This window comes from Oxyura jamaicensis, assembly GCF_011077185.1.
Source record: "Oxyura jamaicensis isolate SHBP4307 breed ruddy duck chromosome 1 unlocalized genomic scaffold, BPBGC_Ojam_1.0 oxy1_random_OJ90030, whole genome shotgun sequence".
Classification (NCBI taxonomy): domain Eukaryota; kingdom Metazoa; phylum Chordata; class Aves; order Anseriformes; family Anatidae; genus Oxyura; species Oxyura jamaicensis.
The window spans coordinates 14,845-31,995 of record NW_023303136.1 but is presented as its reverse complement, the minus strand read 5'-3'; the positions used below and the strand labels follow the sequence as shown (position 1 = coordinate 31,995).

Sequence of the window (17,151 nt, the reverse complement as noted above, 5' to 3'; positions counted from 1 at the left end):
TGAGAAGCTGCAGCCGCTGCCTGGAATTGTGAGAGCCCCTTGGGTCCAGGAGGTCCCAGCTTGCTGAGGGATGCTGAGGGCCTCCCCCTCATGTGCAAACCGTCCTGGCTGCCCCCGAGCCTTGCAGCTGAGCTGGGCGTCAGCCCCTGCTCCTCCTGCTCTCACCCCCTGCCCGGGGAAGTGCTGTCCCAGGGGAGCTCGGCACTGTGCATGGGGCACGGAGCAGCACCAGGAGTGGCAAGGCAGCTGTGGGTTTTGCTGCAGGGCAGTGCAGTTATTGGGGTGTGCGGGTGGGCTGGGGTCTGCCCTCGAGGCTCTGATCTCTGTGAGCCCACGCAGGGGGACCGGGAGCTCCCTCCCCGTGCGGCGCTGGGGACGGTCTCATGGCTCCTGGCTTCTCTACTGAACTTACCGTGGGGTGGGTGCCTCGAGACCCCGATGGCAGCCTGTGCTGCCAGTCAGCAGAGCCCAGACCACGTGCAGAACCTGTCTCGTGGCCGTGCGCCCCTCCTCGCCCAGTGAAATCACCTCGTTCCCGGGCTCTCCGCGGGGACCAGGTCGGTTTCTCGCGTGGTGCCATCTGCCCGCTGCGCGCCTCCGCTGACACCTCTCCTCTCCCCGCAGACACAAGCGGTGAGAACATCGCCGAGTCCCTGGTGGCAGAAGGACTGGCCTCCCGCCGGGAAGGGATCCGAGCCAACAAGTACGTATGTGGCCGTGCTTCACCGCCCCGGGAAGCAGCTCCACGCTGCGGGGCTCCCGCCGTCGGTTATTTGCGCCAGGGCGCCCGGGCTGGGAGTGCGGGGCTCAGCCTCGGAGCCGTGGCTTTTTCCTGGCCCTGCTGGGAATTGGTGACCCCAGAGGGGTCTGAGCCTGGTGCCGGGAGAAGCCCGGCCGTGGCCACCGTGCTGGCAGCCCCGCGCGGGGGCTGTTCCAGGGGCGTGAGCGGTTGCTGCGCCGGCGCTATAAATACCGGTGGGACGCTATTTCCATCCTGTGCCTGCTGGGCTGGAAGCTCGCCCGTGTCGCTTCCTAAAACTGTTCCTGGCACACTTGGGTGCTTTCCATCCGGTGTTTTCAGTAGCGCAGCCTGTAAACAGGTACGAGGAGTAAACAGAGCATGCGCTGCCAAGGGCAGGGACGGGGTGCCTTGTTCCTGGGCTCCCCGGTGCAGGAGCCCTGAGCGCTGTCAGGTCCTGCTCTCGACGCGGTCCCTGTCCCTGTGCCCAGCCACCCCCTCAGTGCCTTTGTAGCCCCTGCCTGGGCCCGTAGGGTCTGCGTGACCAACGGGAATTAAAGCTCAGCTGTAGCACGGTTGGGGTGTGCGACGGGCACCCTGCGCCCCCCGTGCTGGGCACCAAGGGCTCCATCTGCTGTGACCCGTGTGGTGAGCCTGGCCCTGGGATGCGGCGTGGGGACTGCACAGGACGTGCCCCGTGCTGGCAGGAGAGTGAGTGCAGCCAAGCAGCCCCCTCGCAGGGGTCTCGCAAGGCGCAGCCACGTTCATGGGGTGGACGAGGATCGGCTGGAGCCAGCTCCTGCCCTGGTGCTGCAGGTTCCTACCTCTGGCGCTGGTGATCACGGTGAGCACGGGGCTGGCACCCCGCTGTGGTTTCTGCTTTGGGTCACTTGCAGCACGTGGCCGTGCTGCTGTGACAGCCGGAGGAAGCTGTCACCGTGCAGGGACACCGTAGGGACGTCAGGGCTGGGGCTCCCCTGCGTGCCGGGCACCGGGGCGCACACCAGGCAGGCCCTCAGCTCCCTTGCACCACGGATGTGAGCACCGACCTTCAGCATGGCTGCTGCCCCGTGTCCAGGGGATGTGACTCTGTGGCAGGGAGCTGGGGAAGCGGTGGCATGGCTGTGACTTGTCCCTGCTGTCCCAGCAGCGTTCCCCCCAAGGGGAGGCGTGGAAGGAGATCGCGGCATAGGCTGGGCACTGTCGTGCTGTGCTCACCGTGGTGGTGCTCGTGCCAGGGGACCTGGGCCATGGGGACGTTCTGGTGGCCTTGGGCTTGCCGGGCTTTGTCCCCTCTGCTCCAGCAGCTGCCTGCAGTGAGGCCGGGGCGTGCGGCCGTCCCGGTCTGCGCGGTTCCCCTGGAGTACCACGGTCCCCGCAGGACCGAGCTTCCTGCAATTAAACGCTGCCTGGGGCTTGTTGCTGCTCAGAGCTTGCTCTCCTAATTCAAAGGACGTCTTAATTAACGGGTGCACGAGGAGCCTCAGCTCACCAGGTGCAGGCAGAGGAGGCTGCTGGAGGTGCTGGGTGAGCCCCGGGGGTGCCGGGGAGCTGCTGTGCCCCCTGCTCTGCTGCCCCCCTGGGCCGCAGGTATTTAAAGCCAGGCTCATTTACCTGGGGGGCTCCTGGTCTGCGGCGCCACTCAGCTTCTGCACGGAGCTCGGGGTTCCTCAGGTTGCAGCTTTGCCCTCAGCCGAGCCGAAGAGCGATGAACCAGAAACATCCCAGGGTGTGTTTAACGGAGCGTGACAGCGCTTGGCAGCGCTCTCCTTCGTCGGGGACTCGGTCCCCTCGGCGTGGAGAGACGCCTGCTGCTGCCTCCTGGCTTTGGAGGCCGCCTGCTACTCGCCCCGGGCCGTTTGTGCTCCCGGTGAGCTGCTGGCAGCAGCCTCGGCTCCACAGCCCTCGCTCCCAAACCAGGCGCTGGTGGCCGGGGCTGCTGCTGCCCAGCTGCGGGGTCAGGACCCGCTGGGTCAGGACCTGTGTCCCAAGCTCCCCGCGGTCACCGTCCCACCTCGGTGCACAAAACCAGCCCCGTGAGGGGCCGCGCAGCTCGCGCCTTTGCTGTCCTGTTAAAGCTGGGCTGTACTGGGCCACCTGCCTGCCGGGTGCCAGAGGGACTCCGATTTACGGAGCGCTGCTGTCGGCAGCATAAAACCATAAACCATCGCTCCCCCGGGCTGCGCCCTTCCTAGACCTGCGCGTTCAGGTTGCTGGAGCATCCAGAAAAGCGCCTGAGAGATGGATGTCCCCGGGGATAAAATACACAGGGCCATCCAACGTCCTGCCCGCTTGTCCCCGCGCCCGCTGAGCGCCGTGGCTCTGCCCTGACCTGGTTTTTGTCCTGCTCCTTGCAGCCCTGAGCAGAGCAGGCTGGCGGAGCTGGAGGAGCAGGCCAAGAGCGCCAAGAAGGGGATGTGGAGCGAGGGCACGGGCTCCCACACCATCCGGGACCTCAAGTACACCATCGAGAACCCCCGGCACTTCGTGGACTCCATGCACCAGAAGCCGGTCAATGGTGAGCTGGTGGCCGTGGGGACGCGGTGGTGGCCAGGGCTGCGTCTCCCTGCCCGCTCTGCGCTTTTGTGGCTTGTGGGACCAGCCTGTCCCCAAAGCTGCGCGCACGGCGCTGCTGCGGTGCTGTTCTTGGCTTTGCACGAGCACGGCGCTCACCGTGCAGCAGCTGTGGGGGTGGAAGGGGGCAGGCCTGGCTCTGCAGCTCCTGCTGAGCCCCTCCGTGGCCAGCACCAACCTCTGCTCTCGTCCTGCAGCCATCATAGAGCACGTCCGGGATGGCAGCGTGGTGAGAGCCCTCCTCCTCCCGGACTACTACCTGGTCACCGTCATGCTCTCGGGGATCAAGGTGAGGTGTGGCCGCTGTCACCTGCCTGCTTCTCGTGCTTGCTGTCACCTCTCTGCTCCTGGCACCGGGACTGGTGCGAGCCTCCGAGGGGCCTTACCCCCACCCACTCCCCTGGCCATCGGGCGTCCTCCAGCACCGTGCTTGGCACAGCCCCCGGGGTGCGCACACTGCTGTGGGGCCGTCGCTGTGGGGTGGGGACACTGGGGGTCAGGGGACACTGGGGGTCAGCAGGTGCCAGCCCCATGCTGTGCAAGGTCTGGGATGCCATGGGAGGGTCCCAGGCAGCTGGGGGAGGAATGGCTCCGTCCCACCAGGAGGGCTCAGCCCCTACGTGACTGCTGGTGGCTGCGTGGTGGGGGGCTCTCGGGGCAGCTGGGGAGCAGCCCTGCCCGTGTGCTCCCCCGGTGCTGGGGCTGCTGCTCGGTGCGCTCTGGGTGCGCCCTTTGCTGCAGCACCGGTGATTTTTTTAATTTATATTTTCCCCTTTCCTTTTGAACCTTGCTGTTTTCTGTGCCATCCTCAGCAGGACTGCACTGGGAGTTTGTTCCCGTGCCCTGGTTTGCTCCTGGCAGTGTTTGCTGGGGCGGGTAAAGGGCTGCATCAGCACAGAACAGCCGGAGAGCATCGCTGTGCACACATTCCTGGTCACATCTCCTGGTCCCAGAGCTTGGGGCACTTGGGGTTTTCCTCCTCCACTTCTGCGATGCTGAGCCCAGCCTGAGTCCTGGCCTCGTGGCTCCTCTCCCCTTTTCCTGCGGAGCCAGCATGGGGAGAGCCCCCCTGGGGTGCCCACGGCCCCGCTGCTGCCGGGACCTGTCCGTCCCTGGCAGCTCTGCCAGCTCCTGCCACGTCTGCCCTCCATCAGCACCCATTTGAAGCCTGGTGTCCTGAGCAAGCAGGGACTCTCCTCGGTGGGGAGGATGGGCTGGACCAGGCATCAGACCCCTTTAGAGCCTCCTGACTTTGGGGCATGGGGTCCTTGGGGCTGGCCAAGCTCTGTGCCCGGTCTCACAGCACGGCTCTGTGCCGCAGTGCCCCGCAGTGCTGTGATCCCGTCTCTGTGGGTGATGTTCTCCCCCTCGCCGAGGTTCTCGGGGCCCACCTCGTGCTGTGGGTGCCCGCCCATGCCCTGACCGTGTCCCTGTGCCGCAGTGCCCCACGTTCAAGCGGGAGGCGGACGCCCCGGAGGTCCCCGAGCCGTTTGCGGCCGAAGCGAAGTTTTTCACGGAGTCGCGGCTGCTGCAGAGGGACGTGCAGATCGTGCTGGAGAGCTGCCACAACCAGAACATCCTGGGCACCATCCTGCACCCGGCAAGTGGGGGTGGTGAGGGGCGGGACAGGGGCCCTGGGGGCTGCCGGCACGCTCTTCATCCCCTGCTGGAGATGCTGCGAGGTCCTGGTGCCTCCACGGGGCTCGGCGCAGCCCCGCAGGGCTGGGAGCTGTGCCCTCTGCCAGGGGCTGTAGGAGGGCACGGGTCCGTTTGAGCAGAGTCCTGTGGTCTTTTGGGGTCGCATCCTTTGACAGCCCTCGTGGTGCTGTGGGCCAGGCCTCGCATCGTTTGTGGGCACTGGGGACCCGTGACAGCGAAGGGGCTGCGCAGGACGCGTGAGCTCCGTGCCGCAGGACTCAGTGGCGGGGCAGGGCGGGATAAATCCCAGTGCCAAGGGGCCCCGTGTGTGAGCGTGCACCTCCTCCCCGTCTGCAGAATGGCAACATCACCGAGCTGCTGCTGAAGGAGGGCTTCGCCCGCTGCGTGGACTGGTCCATCGCCGTCTACACCCGCGGGGCCGACAAGCTGCGCGCGGCCGAAAGGTGAGCCCGGGGCTGCGGCGCTGCCAGCGGGCACGCGGGGTGCTTGGCCCCATCCACGCGCGTCGGGTGTCCCTGGTGGCACTGAGGGCTTGGAGCAGCCCTCACCACCCGCCGATGCCCCCTGCAATAGAAGAGAAAGGTGGCGGCTTTGTGCCCGGTGCCACCACTGCGGCACATCCGTCCCTGCTGGGGACCCCTGCCCGGGTGTCACGGGTGTCTCCTCCCCCCGCCAGGTTCGCCAAGGAGCGCAAGCTGAGGATCTGGAGGGATTACGTGGCCCCCACGGCGAACCTGGACCAGAAGGACAAGCAGTTTGTGGCCAAGGTGAGTGCCTGGCGGAGCAGGGCAGGGACGGGTGCTGGGCTGCCTCTGCCGGCACCCGCGTGTGGTTGGAAAAAGCCCGGAGCCGGGCTCTGCCCCTGCTGTGCCTCGATTGTGGCTTCGATTGCCCCACCGTGGACTACCCAGGTGCCCCCCGGGATTGGGCTGCCCTCTGTGGGTCAGAGCCAGGGCTCGATGGCACGGCGGGGTGAGCAGCCCGGGTGATGCTGTGTCCATGCAGCCCCTGGTCAGGGCTGAGCCGTGTCCCTGCACCGTGCTTGACGTGGGGAGAGGTGAAACAGGGCAGAGGGGAGGGGGCTGCAGGCTGGTGGGTTCCCTGGGTACTGCAGGGATGCTCTCGCCCTGGCTGCAGGGGACTGGGCTCAGCAGAGCTTCCCCTTCCCATCACGGGGGCTCCGTGCCCCTGTCACAGCCCCTTCCCGCATCCCTGGTGTGGGACCACCACCCCGAAGCTGTGCTCACCCCTTCCCCAGTGAGCTTCGGTTGGTGTTGGCAGCGGTGCCGTGTCCAGGAGGGTGGGAGGGCAGCGCAGCGGGGCTGACCGGGCGCCGTGCCTGCCCCGGGCGCGTGTCCCACCGGAGGAGCATCGCGCCCGGGTGCCTGCGGCACGGAGCCCCGAGCTGCCGGGTGCTGAGCCCGGTGCTGAGCCCCGCTAGGTGGTGCTGCCGGCTCGCCCAGCCGCCGGGCTGGGAGCCCTGGGAAATGCGCAGTTGGATTTCTTGGGAAGCCAGCCGAGCCCCCGCGCCGGGTGGCACTGGGTCACATCCTGCCTCGCAGCCGCCTCCTGAGCGCCAGCTCCGTGTTTTTCCCCCTAATTCCTGCTCCCGGAGGAATTAGGGTGGCGATGCAGGGCACGGGGCTGTGCCCGGCCACGGGGGCCGAGCGCCGCTGGCTCAGGGAGCGGTGGCGGTGCCAGGCAGGGCAAAGCGAGGAGCTCCTGTGCCCAGTCCTGTCTCGAAGGCGCGATCCAGCAGGGTTAATTATCTCATCTGCCAAAGGCACAGCGCTGTCACCGGTGACAGCTCCTGTCCTGCAGGGTGAGGGCAGGGAGGTGCTCGCTCCCGCGGTAACTCCCGATCAGATGCGCTCCCTTCTCCCTCAGTGGCCGTTTGTCAGCTCCGATCAGGCCGCAGTGACAGCAGAGGTCCTGAGCACTTCCTCGCCCGGGGGGCTCAGGCTTTGCTCCGCTTTTCCCTTGCGAGCAGTGAACGAAGGCGTCCTGAGCGCCCACCCCGGGGGGCTCCTCGGAGGCCGGAGCTGCGGGACGCCTCCCGGAACACGGAGGTGAGAGCCCCTGGGACAGGGAGGAGAGACCCACGGGGGTCCCCTGCCCCAGGTGCCGCCGTGGTGCCCAGCGCCCCGTGCAGGGCAGGGGAGCGCCGTGTGTCGGCGCTGGCGGCTCCGCGGCGCTGATCCTGCGCTGGCAGAGGCTGCAGACGCAGCCCGCGCCAGGACCAGACGCGGGGGGCATTAGTCATGCTTTGCTCAGCAGCTTGCGGAGGGGGCGGGTGGATGCTCCTGGCATTTCCAAGATGCCCGTCATTTCGTTGAGCCGCTCGCATGCGAGCTGGGGCGCTGCCGGGGAGCTGCAGCAGGCAGGGCTCTCGTCCCGAGTCCCTGGGCACTGCTGTGGGGCAAAGCGGCAAAGATGCTGGATGTGGGGGTGCCCCCGTCCCCGGGGGTGGGGTACGGGGGGCAGTGCATCCCACCTGGGGGTCCCAGCCCTCTCCATGGGCTCGGATGGGCAAAGCACGGGGTGCATCCCAAGGGGGTGTCCGGTCGCTGGGAGCGGAGCACCCAGGATTGCCCCCGGTCCTGGGCACGGCCCCTTGTGCCCCCCCCGCTCGCCCTCCAGCTTTATGCAGCCCCGTGGGGAGGGGATGCGTTCCCCCGGGGAGCACGGCTCTGGCTCATGTGGGCTGCGCTGGCTCCACGGGAGGAGCCCCGAACACCGCCTTGTGCCCCCTGCTTCCCAGGGACGCAGCAGAAAGTCTCTGCCTGTGCTTCAAAACTGCTACTTGTGCAGGAACGCGCAAATCAGCATTTAGGGAGCAGTCAGCCAGAGCCCCCCCAGGGCGATGTCGTTTTTGCAGTGTCAATTTTTGGTCCTTTTCTCTCCCCGAGAATTGCAAGTGACAGGGAAAATCAGGACAAATGCCTGCGCGCTCGGAAGCCCAGGAGCTTAAACGCGGCTTGGGCGCGCGCCTGGTGCCCCACGCAAGGGGCCATAAACACCCCTCGGTCCTCGTAGCGCCCGGGGTGCTGCATGGAAGGGGGCGTAAACACCCCTCAGTCCTCGTGGCACCCGGGGGGGGCTCTGTGGGCTGCAGCCTCGCACTGCAGAGGCGGTGGATGTGTTGCTTCGGAGGGCTGAGCCGGGGTGGCAGGGGCGACATGCCCGCTCCTGGGGGTGGCGGGCAGGAGGGGAAGGTCCCAACCTGCCCCCGCGGCGCTGAGCAGGGGGCACAAAGCAGCTGTGGCTGGTTTTTGGGTCCTCCTGCCACGGCCTTGAGCTGTGGTTTGGAATGAGGGCTGGTGGTTTGAGCGGAGGGTTTGGTTTGGGCAGGGACGAAGTCTCTTGGTCCTGGCTGCGGACTTGCTGCCTGTAAATGGTGGAGCGAGTGGCAAGAAGAAAAGAGGTGGGATAAAAATGTGAAGAGACAGGAGGCTTTCTTCAGAATTTCCTACGTCAGCTTGTCTTAGAGCACCCAAGAATTTGGGACAGCGTTGCTTAGAGCTGAACGCATCACGCTTGCAGCTACGCCGTGCCAAAAGCTGTTTGCAGCACAGCTTTCTCTCTTTCTCTGCGGCTCCCGGGGCTGCGAGGGCTCAGGGAGGGCTCTGCCCCCTCCGCACCCCGCGGGCCAGGATCAGCTCCCCACGAGCCAGGGGCTGGGGATGCTGAGGAAGAGGAGAGGGACGACAGCAGCGCTCGCCTGGGGCCCTGGGTGCCCGGGGAGCCGTCACTGTGGGTCTGCTGGAGCAGCGTGTCCCCCCGTGCACCCGGACGGGGGCTGCGTGCCGTGACCCCGGGCATCCCTCGGGGAGCGCAGGGGGGCTCGGGTGGCCCCAGCCAGGCTGGCTGCGTGCGTCGTGCCCTGACTTGCGCTGTGGATCGGCTCCAGCCTTTCTGCAAAATGGAGAAGAATGGAGAAGGCGTTCGTGGCTGAGCTCCCAGCCTTGTGGCTTTTATTTTATTTTTTTCCGCTTTCCGAAACGCTCAGACCCTTTATCGTGGCCAAATCATCTCAAAGCTCGGCAGAATCTGCCAAAGCAAGTCTGGGGAGCTGCTCTCCCGGAGCTGATGGCAAAAGCGTGCCGAAACCTCTCCAAGAGCACTTCCCCACTCGGGGATCCAGGGTGGGGGCACGGTGCTGGCCACGCAGGGCTCTGCCTCCCCAAAAAATCACCGTGCCCGTCTCACGAGGTGGCTGCCTGGGCACGGAGCAGCGGTCACCCCCAGTTGTGGGGACAGTCCCTGCCCCCTGGCCTGTCCCCGAGCCCTCTCCCAGGAGCGCTGCCATAACGAGCTGCTCTCATTAGCACTGGGAGGGGAGCGTGGCAGCCTCCCTGGGCAGCCCTGGGGACCCGCCAGGCTGCGGCTGCGTGGCCCCGCGGCAGCTGGGAGAGCCGTGAATGGGCTCCTCTGTTCCCCAGCACGCAGCCAGGGCGAAGGGGTGGAAGGAGGAGGCAGCAGCGCTTCGGAGACGTTCCTCTGCCCATCCCGGGGGTCCCCAGGGGCTGCCCTGTGCAGCCACCCCTTTCCATCCCCTCCTCGCTCCCCGCGGTGCCCCCCAGCAGCCGGGTCTGCTCCGGTCCCTGCCCGGGGCATTGCAAGGCTCTGGCTTGGAAAATTGGAAACCTTGTTGGGAGCAGAGCTTGCAGCCAGAGGAACTTCTCCTGGGAAAAAACAGGCACTGCCTGCTGCCTTCGGGCGCAGGTGGAGGGGTGCAAGGAGGATGATGCTTGGCGAGGTGCCCCTGCCCCCCCTGGGGGGGCTGTGAGTGGGGGGAAGGCTGGGTCTGGGGGGAGGGAGCGGTGCCGTGGCACGCAGGCTCCTCGAGCAGCAGCTGCAGAGATTTTTAAAAAAAAAAAAAAAAAAAAAAACTCCTTTCAATCCGTTTATCAAAGTGCCTTTCTGAGGCAGGTGAAGCCACAATAAATATTGGATAAAGGAAGCTGTCCGCAGCAAGCTGAGGAATGGTGAGCAAGAAAAATGGCCCCGTGCCTCAGCTGTGCTGAGTCTCGGGGGTTTGCTGCCAGGCTCCTCGGCCCCGCGGGGGCTGCAGGCGTGGGGTCTTCGACCCCTAGGGCGATGGAGGGGGAGAGGTCTGCCCGATGCCCGCGGGGAGGGGATGCCACTGTGCGGAGGGGCTGGTGGGGTCAGCCAGCTCGCCCTGCCCTTACAGGGAGCCCCCGCGGTGCCGCAGACCAAACGCGACCTGACCGCTGCTCCCTGCGCTGCCGCGCGTGGTGGAGGTGTAGTGCAGCAGGGGCTTTGTCCCCAAATCTGCCCTGCAGCTCCACCCCCCCTGCTCAGCATCTCCAGTCCTGCTTTCTGGAAGGAGACCCCAGGAAATGCAGGCGGGGAGGCTGGGGCCCCTTCCCGACCCCTGGCTGCCCTGCAGCGTGAGCTGCGGTGGCTCCATTTCGCATGCAAACTGCTGTGGGCTCCGCTCTGCCTGCAAAGCCCCGGGATCTGCCTCCCCGGAGAGGCAGAGGCTGGGGGCAGGGATGTCCCCCGCAGGGCTTTGCTGTGCCGAGGAGCCCTGGAAATCCTTAGTGTCTGTTTTAATTCTAATTCCTATAATCCTGTTATCCCTCTGACTAAGCGCATGGGGAGGGACCGATGCCCCTGCTGGGGCAAAAAGCGCTGCAAGAAGGGAAGGGCCGGCCCCTTCTGCGCTCCCTGCCGGCTCTGCCGGTGTCTGGGACAGGCACATGGGGCACGGGTGAGCCTCGCTGGGTGAGCACGAGGTCAGGGAGAGTTTGTGTGGGTCCCACTGGGGTGATGGTGGAGGCAGGAGGGCCCAGCTGCCTCGTCCTGCTCGTGGAGATGCTCCTGGCCCAGGCTGGGGAGTGGTGGTTCAGGAAAACCGAGAAGATCACAACAGCAAGCTGGGAGCCTCCTGCCCCCTCCATCTACTTGCACGGTCCTGCCTGCCTTTGCCACCAGTTGCTCGAATTAATTTGCTCCCTGGGTGCCCACAGAGCCAGCAGCCGAGCCGCGAGGTCTGTGCCTGCGCTCGCTGCTCTCCGGTCCCGGGACTGACGCACGCCCCCGAGCCTTCGGCGAGGTTTGCTCCCTGCGGCCCCCCGGGACCCAAACCCCCCTGCGGGACGGACCCCACATCGTCCCCTGGTCTCAGGGCTCGCGCTGGCACTGTGCCATCGGGTGCTGTGCTCTGGGGGCTGCCGTTCCTCCCCTGTGCCGCACCGTGGGGGTGAGCGGTGCCCAGCGCAGCTCTGGAAAACTGGGAGCAACGCTTGCAGCAGGAGAAACTTCTCGTGTGAAAAATGGATGTAATCACTAAGGCTGTGAGGAGTCTGCAGGGCTCCTCCATTCCCTCCTTGCTCCTTCCCCCGCTCCTCAGCTAACCCACAGTCGTGCCCTGGCTGCTCCAGCGGCTGGCACCACGCGGGCAGGGTGCCCTTTGCCCATAGGTAAAGCAAACGTCCCAGCGCTGGAGAGGGAAGTGGGCATCACCTTGGTAATCGTCCGTGTGAGCTCAGTGTGCCCGTGGCATCGCTGGGGGATACTGTGGGGCTCTGACCGGTGCTGAGCTCGCTGGGCTTGGAGGGCAGGATGGCAAGCTGCGTGTTCCCCGGTGAGCCCTGGGCACCCAGGCAAGGCTCAGAGCTGCTCGCTCTGTGCAGGATGGCAGCCCCCGGAGCTGGGGTGGATCGGGAACGTGCCCCGTGCCAGTGCTGTTCGGGGCCGTGCTGCCCGCAGGGACGCCGCTCACCGCTGCGCTCTCTCCCTCCCCAGGTGATGCAGGTGCTGAACGCCGACGCCATCGTGGTGAAGCTGAACTCCGGGGACCACAAAACCATTCATCTGTCCAGCATCCGACCCCCCCGGCTGGAGGGGGACAGCACTCAGGTGACCGTGGGGAGGTGGCAGCGGGGTGGGAGGGGGCGTCTGCGGCAGTGTCACCGGTGTCTGTGACCGTCCCTGGGTGGATTCCGCTCCCTGGGAGCTCCTGCTCAGCGCTGTCCTCTCTCCAGGGGGGGGAGCCCCCTTTCGAGGGTGTCAGGAGCCCCTGGGGAGATTGAGTGCGTGCCCTGCCTGGTGCAGGGAGGCGTTGGTCTGCCTCACCCCCTGCCTCAGTTTCCCCTCCTTGGCCTCACGGGAGCCTGTGCCATGGCACACGGAGCTTCCCGGCACCGTGCTCTGGAGGTGGGAGAGCTGTGTCCTCTGGCCGTGCCCCCATGGGGATGTTGAGGTCGGGCTGTGGGTGCTGCTTGGGAACGTGCTGGTGGATGGGATGGATGACTTGTCCATGAGAATTGTGTCCCTCGGTGTGTCCTTGGAGGTCTCCCCCAGCCCTGGGCATTGGGCAGGGGCTTGCACGTCGCAGTGACCGTCCCTATCCTGCTCTCCTGCTGTCTGCCCATTGCCAGGAGGCGAAGCAGGAGCCTGTGGGCTGCTGGAGGTGGGGTGTCAGCCCCTCTTCGGTTTTCCTGGTCCTCCCTGCCCTTCAGCAAGGGCTCGGCCGCTGTCTGCAGCATCACGGTGCTGGAGGGAGCTCTGCATGGGGCCGTGTTAGTGCTTGTGTGGGGAAAAGGAGAGCTGCTGGGGTCCCATGACAGGGCTGGGGTCCCCATGCAGCCTGGCCCCATGGTGTCAGGATTTGCTGCAGAAATGCAGCGATCCAGAAATGCTAAATTGCTTGCGCCTGCCTCGGTCTGCTCTGCGCTGGGTTTCCGTGTCCTGTAAGTGAACGACAGGACTGTGAGTGCCCCAAATAACCCCTGCCATTTGTACGCTTCGGCCGCACGCTGAGCCTCTGCGTAACCGCGCTGTGCACCACGTGTGTGCCGGGACACGAGCCAGGGCGCTGGGTTCATCTCCGCTGTCTCCCTCCGGAAAGGTCGGCAGAGGGGACGGGGGCACCCGCTGGCGGCGCTGGCACCCGTCGTGCGGGGACAGGAGCCAGGTGCTGCCTGGTGGCGCTGGCTCTGAAACGCTCCAAGAGCCCCGTGGGGCAGGGATTTACCTGCTGGCTGCCTTTTTCCACCCCCCCCTCCAGCGGTGGATGCGCTTGAGCCGCTGAGCTGCCCGCCGTGTTCGTAGCGGAACCGTGCCCCTCATCCCGCGCTTGCCGAGATGGCGAGGGCCGCTCCTGCCCGCGAGCGAGAGGAGGGGTTTCCAGCTGGGAGCAGAAAGCCAGCCTTCGTGGAGGATTGCGTGAAAGCTGCCTTTTGCAGGGCTGTTTTTCCCCACGCAGCGCCGGCTCTCACGCAACGTGGCGTTTTGCGTGGCCGTGCGCGCGCTGCAGCGGCGCCGGGAGCCCCCGGACGCGTGGAGCCGCGCACGGCTGCGGGGATCGAGCTCGGGTTGCTGTGGGAACCGTAATTTGGAAATTCCTGCCTCCTCGGTTGCTGCCTTGTTTTGTACACACTGAATTATGAATAACTTCCCAGATTAGCCCGTTCCTCCTGCTGTTCCTTTGGCGTCAGAGCTGGGTGGACCGGAGATGCGGCGCGCTGCGCGGCGGGGAGGGCGCGGGGCCGGGCAGCGGGTGCCGGCGGGGGGCTGCCTCGGAGTGGCCACGCTGTGGGGGGGAGCGCAGATCATTTGCAGTGGTCATGGTCTCCAAGGAGACTGCAGAAAGGCTCCCCGCTGCCCGCTCTGCTTGTGGAAGCATTGGGAGGATTGGGAGGGTTTGGAGCGGTGTCCCCGCAGCACGGGGCAGTCGTGTTCTCCGTGCCTGCTGGGCTTGTCACTGGCCCCACCGTGTTGGACAGGCGTTCCCTGGGGATGCCCAGAACGTGGGCTCTGGGGGGCTCCTGACCCTTTCTGCCCTGTGTTTGGCTTCTTCCTGCCCGCTGCATCCCTACAGCAGCGGCCTGAGCAGTGGCTGGGGCTGGGCCACCAGCCTGATGCCACGCCGCCCCAATCCCCATCGCCTGCTGCTGGCTTCTGCTTTGAGAAGCTCGGCTGGTGGAAGCGGTGGGGCGTTGGAAGCAGCTGCATTTTTAAATAGCATCCTGAGATTGCAGGTGCTGGAATCCTGCAGCCAAACCCCCACGCCGTGTGTGATTGTGCAGCGCTACGAGCGTGGCCGTGCCAGCGTAACCCCGGGGCGCGCGGTGCCCGCTGCCTGCGCCGTGTCCCCGCATGTCCCCGTCCCGCACCGGTGGCTCCAGAGCGCGTCCCCTTGGGGGCTGAGCTGTGGCACTGCAGCTCCTGGGCCCCTTCCTCTGAAGGTGGTTGGCAGAGGAGCTGCCCCGTGCCCGGAGAGCATCCTTGCAGCGTGGCTTTGCCTTCTCCCCTTGCTCGAGCAGCCCCCCAGGAGGGCACCAGACCCCTCTCGTGCCGCCGTGCTCCCCACACTGTGCTGGGCTGCCTGAGGCTTGTGGTGCCCTGCAGGGAGCACGTTCTGCCACACCGGCTCGTGGGTGGCCGCGTTAAACCTCATTTCTCTTTCGTTCTCATTCTTCTTTAGGTCCTCCTGCACTTTCAGCTCCGGCTCTGCTTAATTACCTGTGAATGCCGTCGGTGAAATGCTTGCCTCCCCTCCCCTTCCAGATTTCTTTTTAGAATATAAAAAGCAAACCAGAGCAGCCCCAGCCAACCAAGCCCAGCCCTTCCTGGGCCGTGCTTTGGGCCCGTTTTGGGCAGGGCGCCGCGTGCTTCTGGCACCAGAGACCCCATCCTGGCTGCCCTTGTGAAGGAGGAGCTTAGAGTGCGCACACGCTTGTTTTGGGCTGATTTCAGGTTGTTTTGCAAGGACTGCACGAGTGCCTAGCGTGGGTCCGGCAGCTCACGGCAGAGCTGCTGGCGTTGTCCTGAGGCAGGTGCGTGCGCTGTGGCTCTGCCTGGGCTCTTGGCAGCCCCATCCCTGCCCTGGGTCCGGATGCCTGCAACCCGTAGTAGGCAGCAAGTAGCTAGCGCCGGGGAGATCCATCTCCATCGCGCAGAATGCAAATTGGTCCCTAGGCACCTGATCGAGTGGATGGGAGATGGCAAACTGAAAATTCAATGTAATAAAATCCTACAGCCTTTCATCTTCCGCCTTCATCACCCGGCGCGAAATGAACCCTGAGCGCGGGAGCTGATAGCATTTAATATCTCTATTGCTCGTCTCTGTCGAGGAACGTAACGTATTCAGATGGAGATGCATCTCCCACCTCTGCCCAGCTGCTGGGTCTGCAGGTGAGGTGCCGGTGCTGTGGCAGCGTGGGGACGATCCCAGGGTCCGGAGCGGGATGCGGCGCGGCTCCTTCCCACGGCGAGCAGCAGCCGTGCTGGCTGGGGTGTGCTGTTCAGGGCAGCACGTGCTTGTGGGCAGCGTCGAAGGCTGGGCGTTCACAGCGATCCTTCCCCTTCGTGAGCTTAGGGAAATGTCGGGTCGGAGCTCGAGGCAGGACCCCGCTTCAGGGCTGAGCCCCAGACGCAGAGCTTGGAGTATGGGGCGCTCTTTGGGCACCTCTGGGGCGAGCAGCGCACCTCGGGGTGCAGTGAAGCCTCTCCCATCGCTGCAGCTGGTGCCCATCACCCCGGTGTCCTGCGCTGCTCGGCCCATCGGAGGGGTTTGTGGTCTGTCTGTCTGTCCTGGTGATGGCTCTGTCCCCGCAGCTGGAGCAGAGCCCGGGGCTGGGGCGTTGAGCGTTGGCCCCGGGGCTGGGACTCCCTCGGGCTCCTTTCGGCAGCTCCCGGCCGCGGTGCTCAGGAGCTTGGTTTCGGCTGAGCTTTTCTAATCAGAAGTTCATTCCCTTGGACAGCCAAATTACAGAACCTCGTTAGCAGCTCTGTGTTCTAGCAAGCTGCATTTGCTCGATTGATGCAACCGCACTACAAATCTGCTCCGATCCCACAATTTATCTAAATTGATATCTTAATTGGTAAAAGTCTCGGAGCGGGGGAGTCGGACACGGACCCTGGCTCGAGGAGGAGAAAAGCGCAGGGAAGCAGCCCTGGGGGTTGTGCTTGGGGGCCTGCACGGGGCCGGTGCCTGCTGGCTGGAGAGGTGCAGGACACGAGGGTGGCCGGGGCCACGCTGCCCCTGCCTGGCCCCGGGGCCGGAGGAGGTGGTGGAAGGGGAGCAGGAGCAGCAGTGGGGACGTCCCCGCTCCTCTGCTGCCTGTACCACATCTCCGGCACCTGGGGAAGATCCCTGCGGCCGCCTGTGCCATGCAGATAAGGCTGCCGGAGCGGCTGGGGCTGGGGCTGAGACCGGGAGGGAGTTCTTCAGGGGCTGCCTGGATGGAGCTGGGCTGGGTTTTGTGAGCATCTCGAGCCAAGGCTGCCTGGCTTGCCTTGTTCGTCCCGCTCGCAGGGTGCTGCTGTGCCCGTTCCTCAGCCCCAGGCTGCGGTGGGAGCCGGGGGGTTTGCGGGTTCTGCTGACCCCCCCTCAGCCTCCAGCAGTGCCTCCAGGGCAGCTGCTGCCGGAGCTCGTGCCTGCTCGGAGCTTTCCTGGCACAGTGGCCGCTAACTGAGAGCTCGACGTGCGTCTTGGCGGCCGTCACCGCACCAGGCAGGCTTAGGGGAACCGTCACTCCCACAGAGCAGTCAGAAGCTGGAAGCGTAGGGAAAGCTGGAAATGGCTTCAGAGGCAAAAAAACAGATGGATTTGGGGCTGGGTTTTTTTCCTTAGGCTGCTGATAGAGCAGGGAGCTTTGGGCTGAGACGGCCCCACGCAGCCCAAGAGCTTTTTTACCTGCCACGAGGCCCCTGCTGGCGCGAGGACTTGCAGCCAGGGATTAGCAGCATTAGAGGAATGGGGAGCCTGCTGAGCCCCGACGCCATCAGCCCTAACCTGCTTGGGGGTCTCAGCATCCCCCCTCATCTGGGAGGGAGGCACCTTTCCTGCCCAGTGAGTGCGTGTTGGGCACAGTACATCCCCTGCCCCATCGCATCCCAGCTCCCGCCGTTCCCCGGGGAGTGGTGCCCAGCAGCACCCACCCGTGCCCCTGGCCGTGTGCTTTCCCCTGCCCCGTGTTAGGCTGTCGGAGACGAAACTGGGACACCCTGCAACAGGGGGCTGCAGCTGGGTGCTTGCTCAGCACCTCCCTCCCGCCGAGAGCCTCGCTGCCGCGCGCAGCATCCGTGCGAAGCCCCCGCCGCGGGCGCTGGCCGGGCTCCTAGCCCAGAGCTGGCACCGGGGCTCACTCTCCGCTTCACCGGGCAGGCAGTCCCCTTTCCTCACCGCTCAAGGTGAGAAGAGC

General features: G+C 65.7%; 1 protein-coding gene across 1 annotated transcript; it reads left to right on the top strand.

Moving 5' to 3' along the window:
• Positions 1-383: 383 nt before the first annotated feature.
• On the top strand, positions 384-14,791 carry LOC118156868 (staphylococcal nuclease domain-containing protein 1-like). The gene is made up of 8 exons (XM_035311096.1): positions 384-703; positions 3,097-3,257; positions 3,511-3,602; positions 4,755-4,913; positions 5,309-5,415; positions 5,649-5,739; positions 11,747-11,860; positions 14,702-14,791. The coding sequence occupies exons 1-8, from the start codon at positions 384-386 to the stop codon at positions 14,774-14,776; spliced, it is 1,119 nt and encodes a 372-aa protein (XP_035166987.1). The 3' UTR covers positions 14,777-14,791.
• Positions 14,792-17,151: the final 2,360 nt, after the last annotated feature.

Bases quoted from the DNA above. Each gene is read 5' to 3' on its own strand.
- LOC118156868 (XM_035311096.1), top strand. From the start codon at position 384: ATGGCTCCTGGCTTCTCTACTGAACTTACCGTGGGGTGGGTGCCTCGA. The intron at 3,258-3,510 runs GTGAGCTGGTGG...CTCGTCCTGCAG, and splicing joins GCACCAGAAGCCGGTCAATG to CCATCATAGAGCACGTCCGG. The intron at 11,861-14,701 runs GTGACCGTGGGG...GGCTGATTTCAG, and splicing joins TGGAGGGGGACAGCACTCAG to GTTGTTTTGCAAGGACTGCA.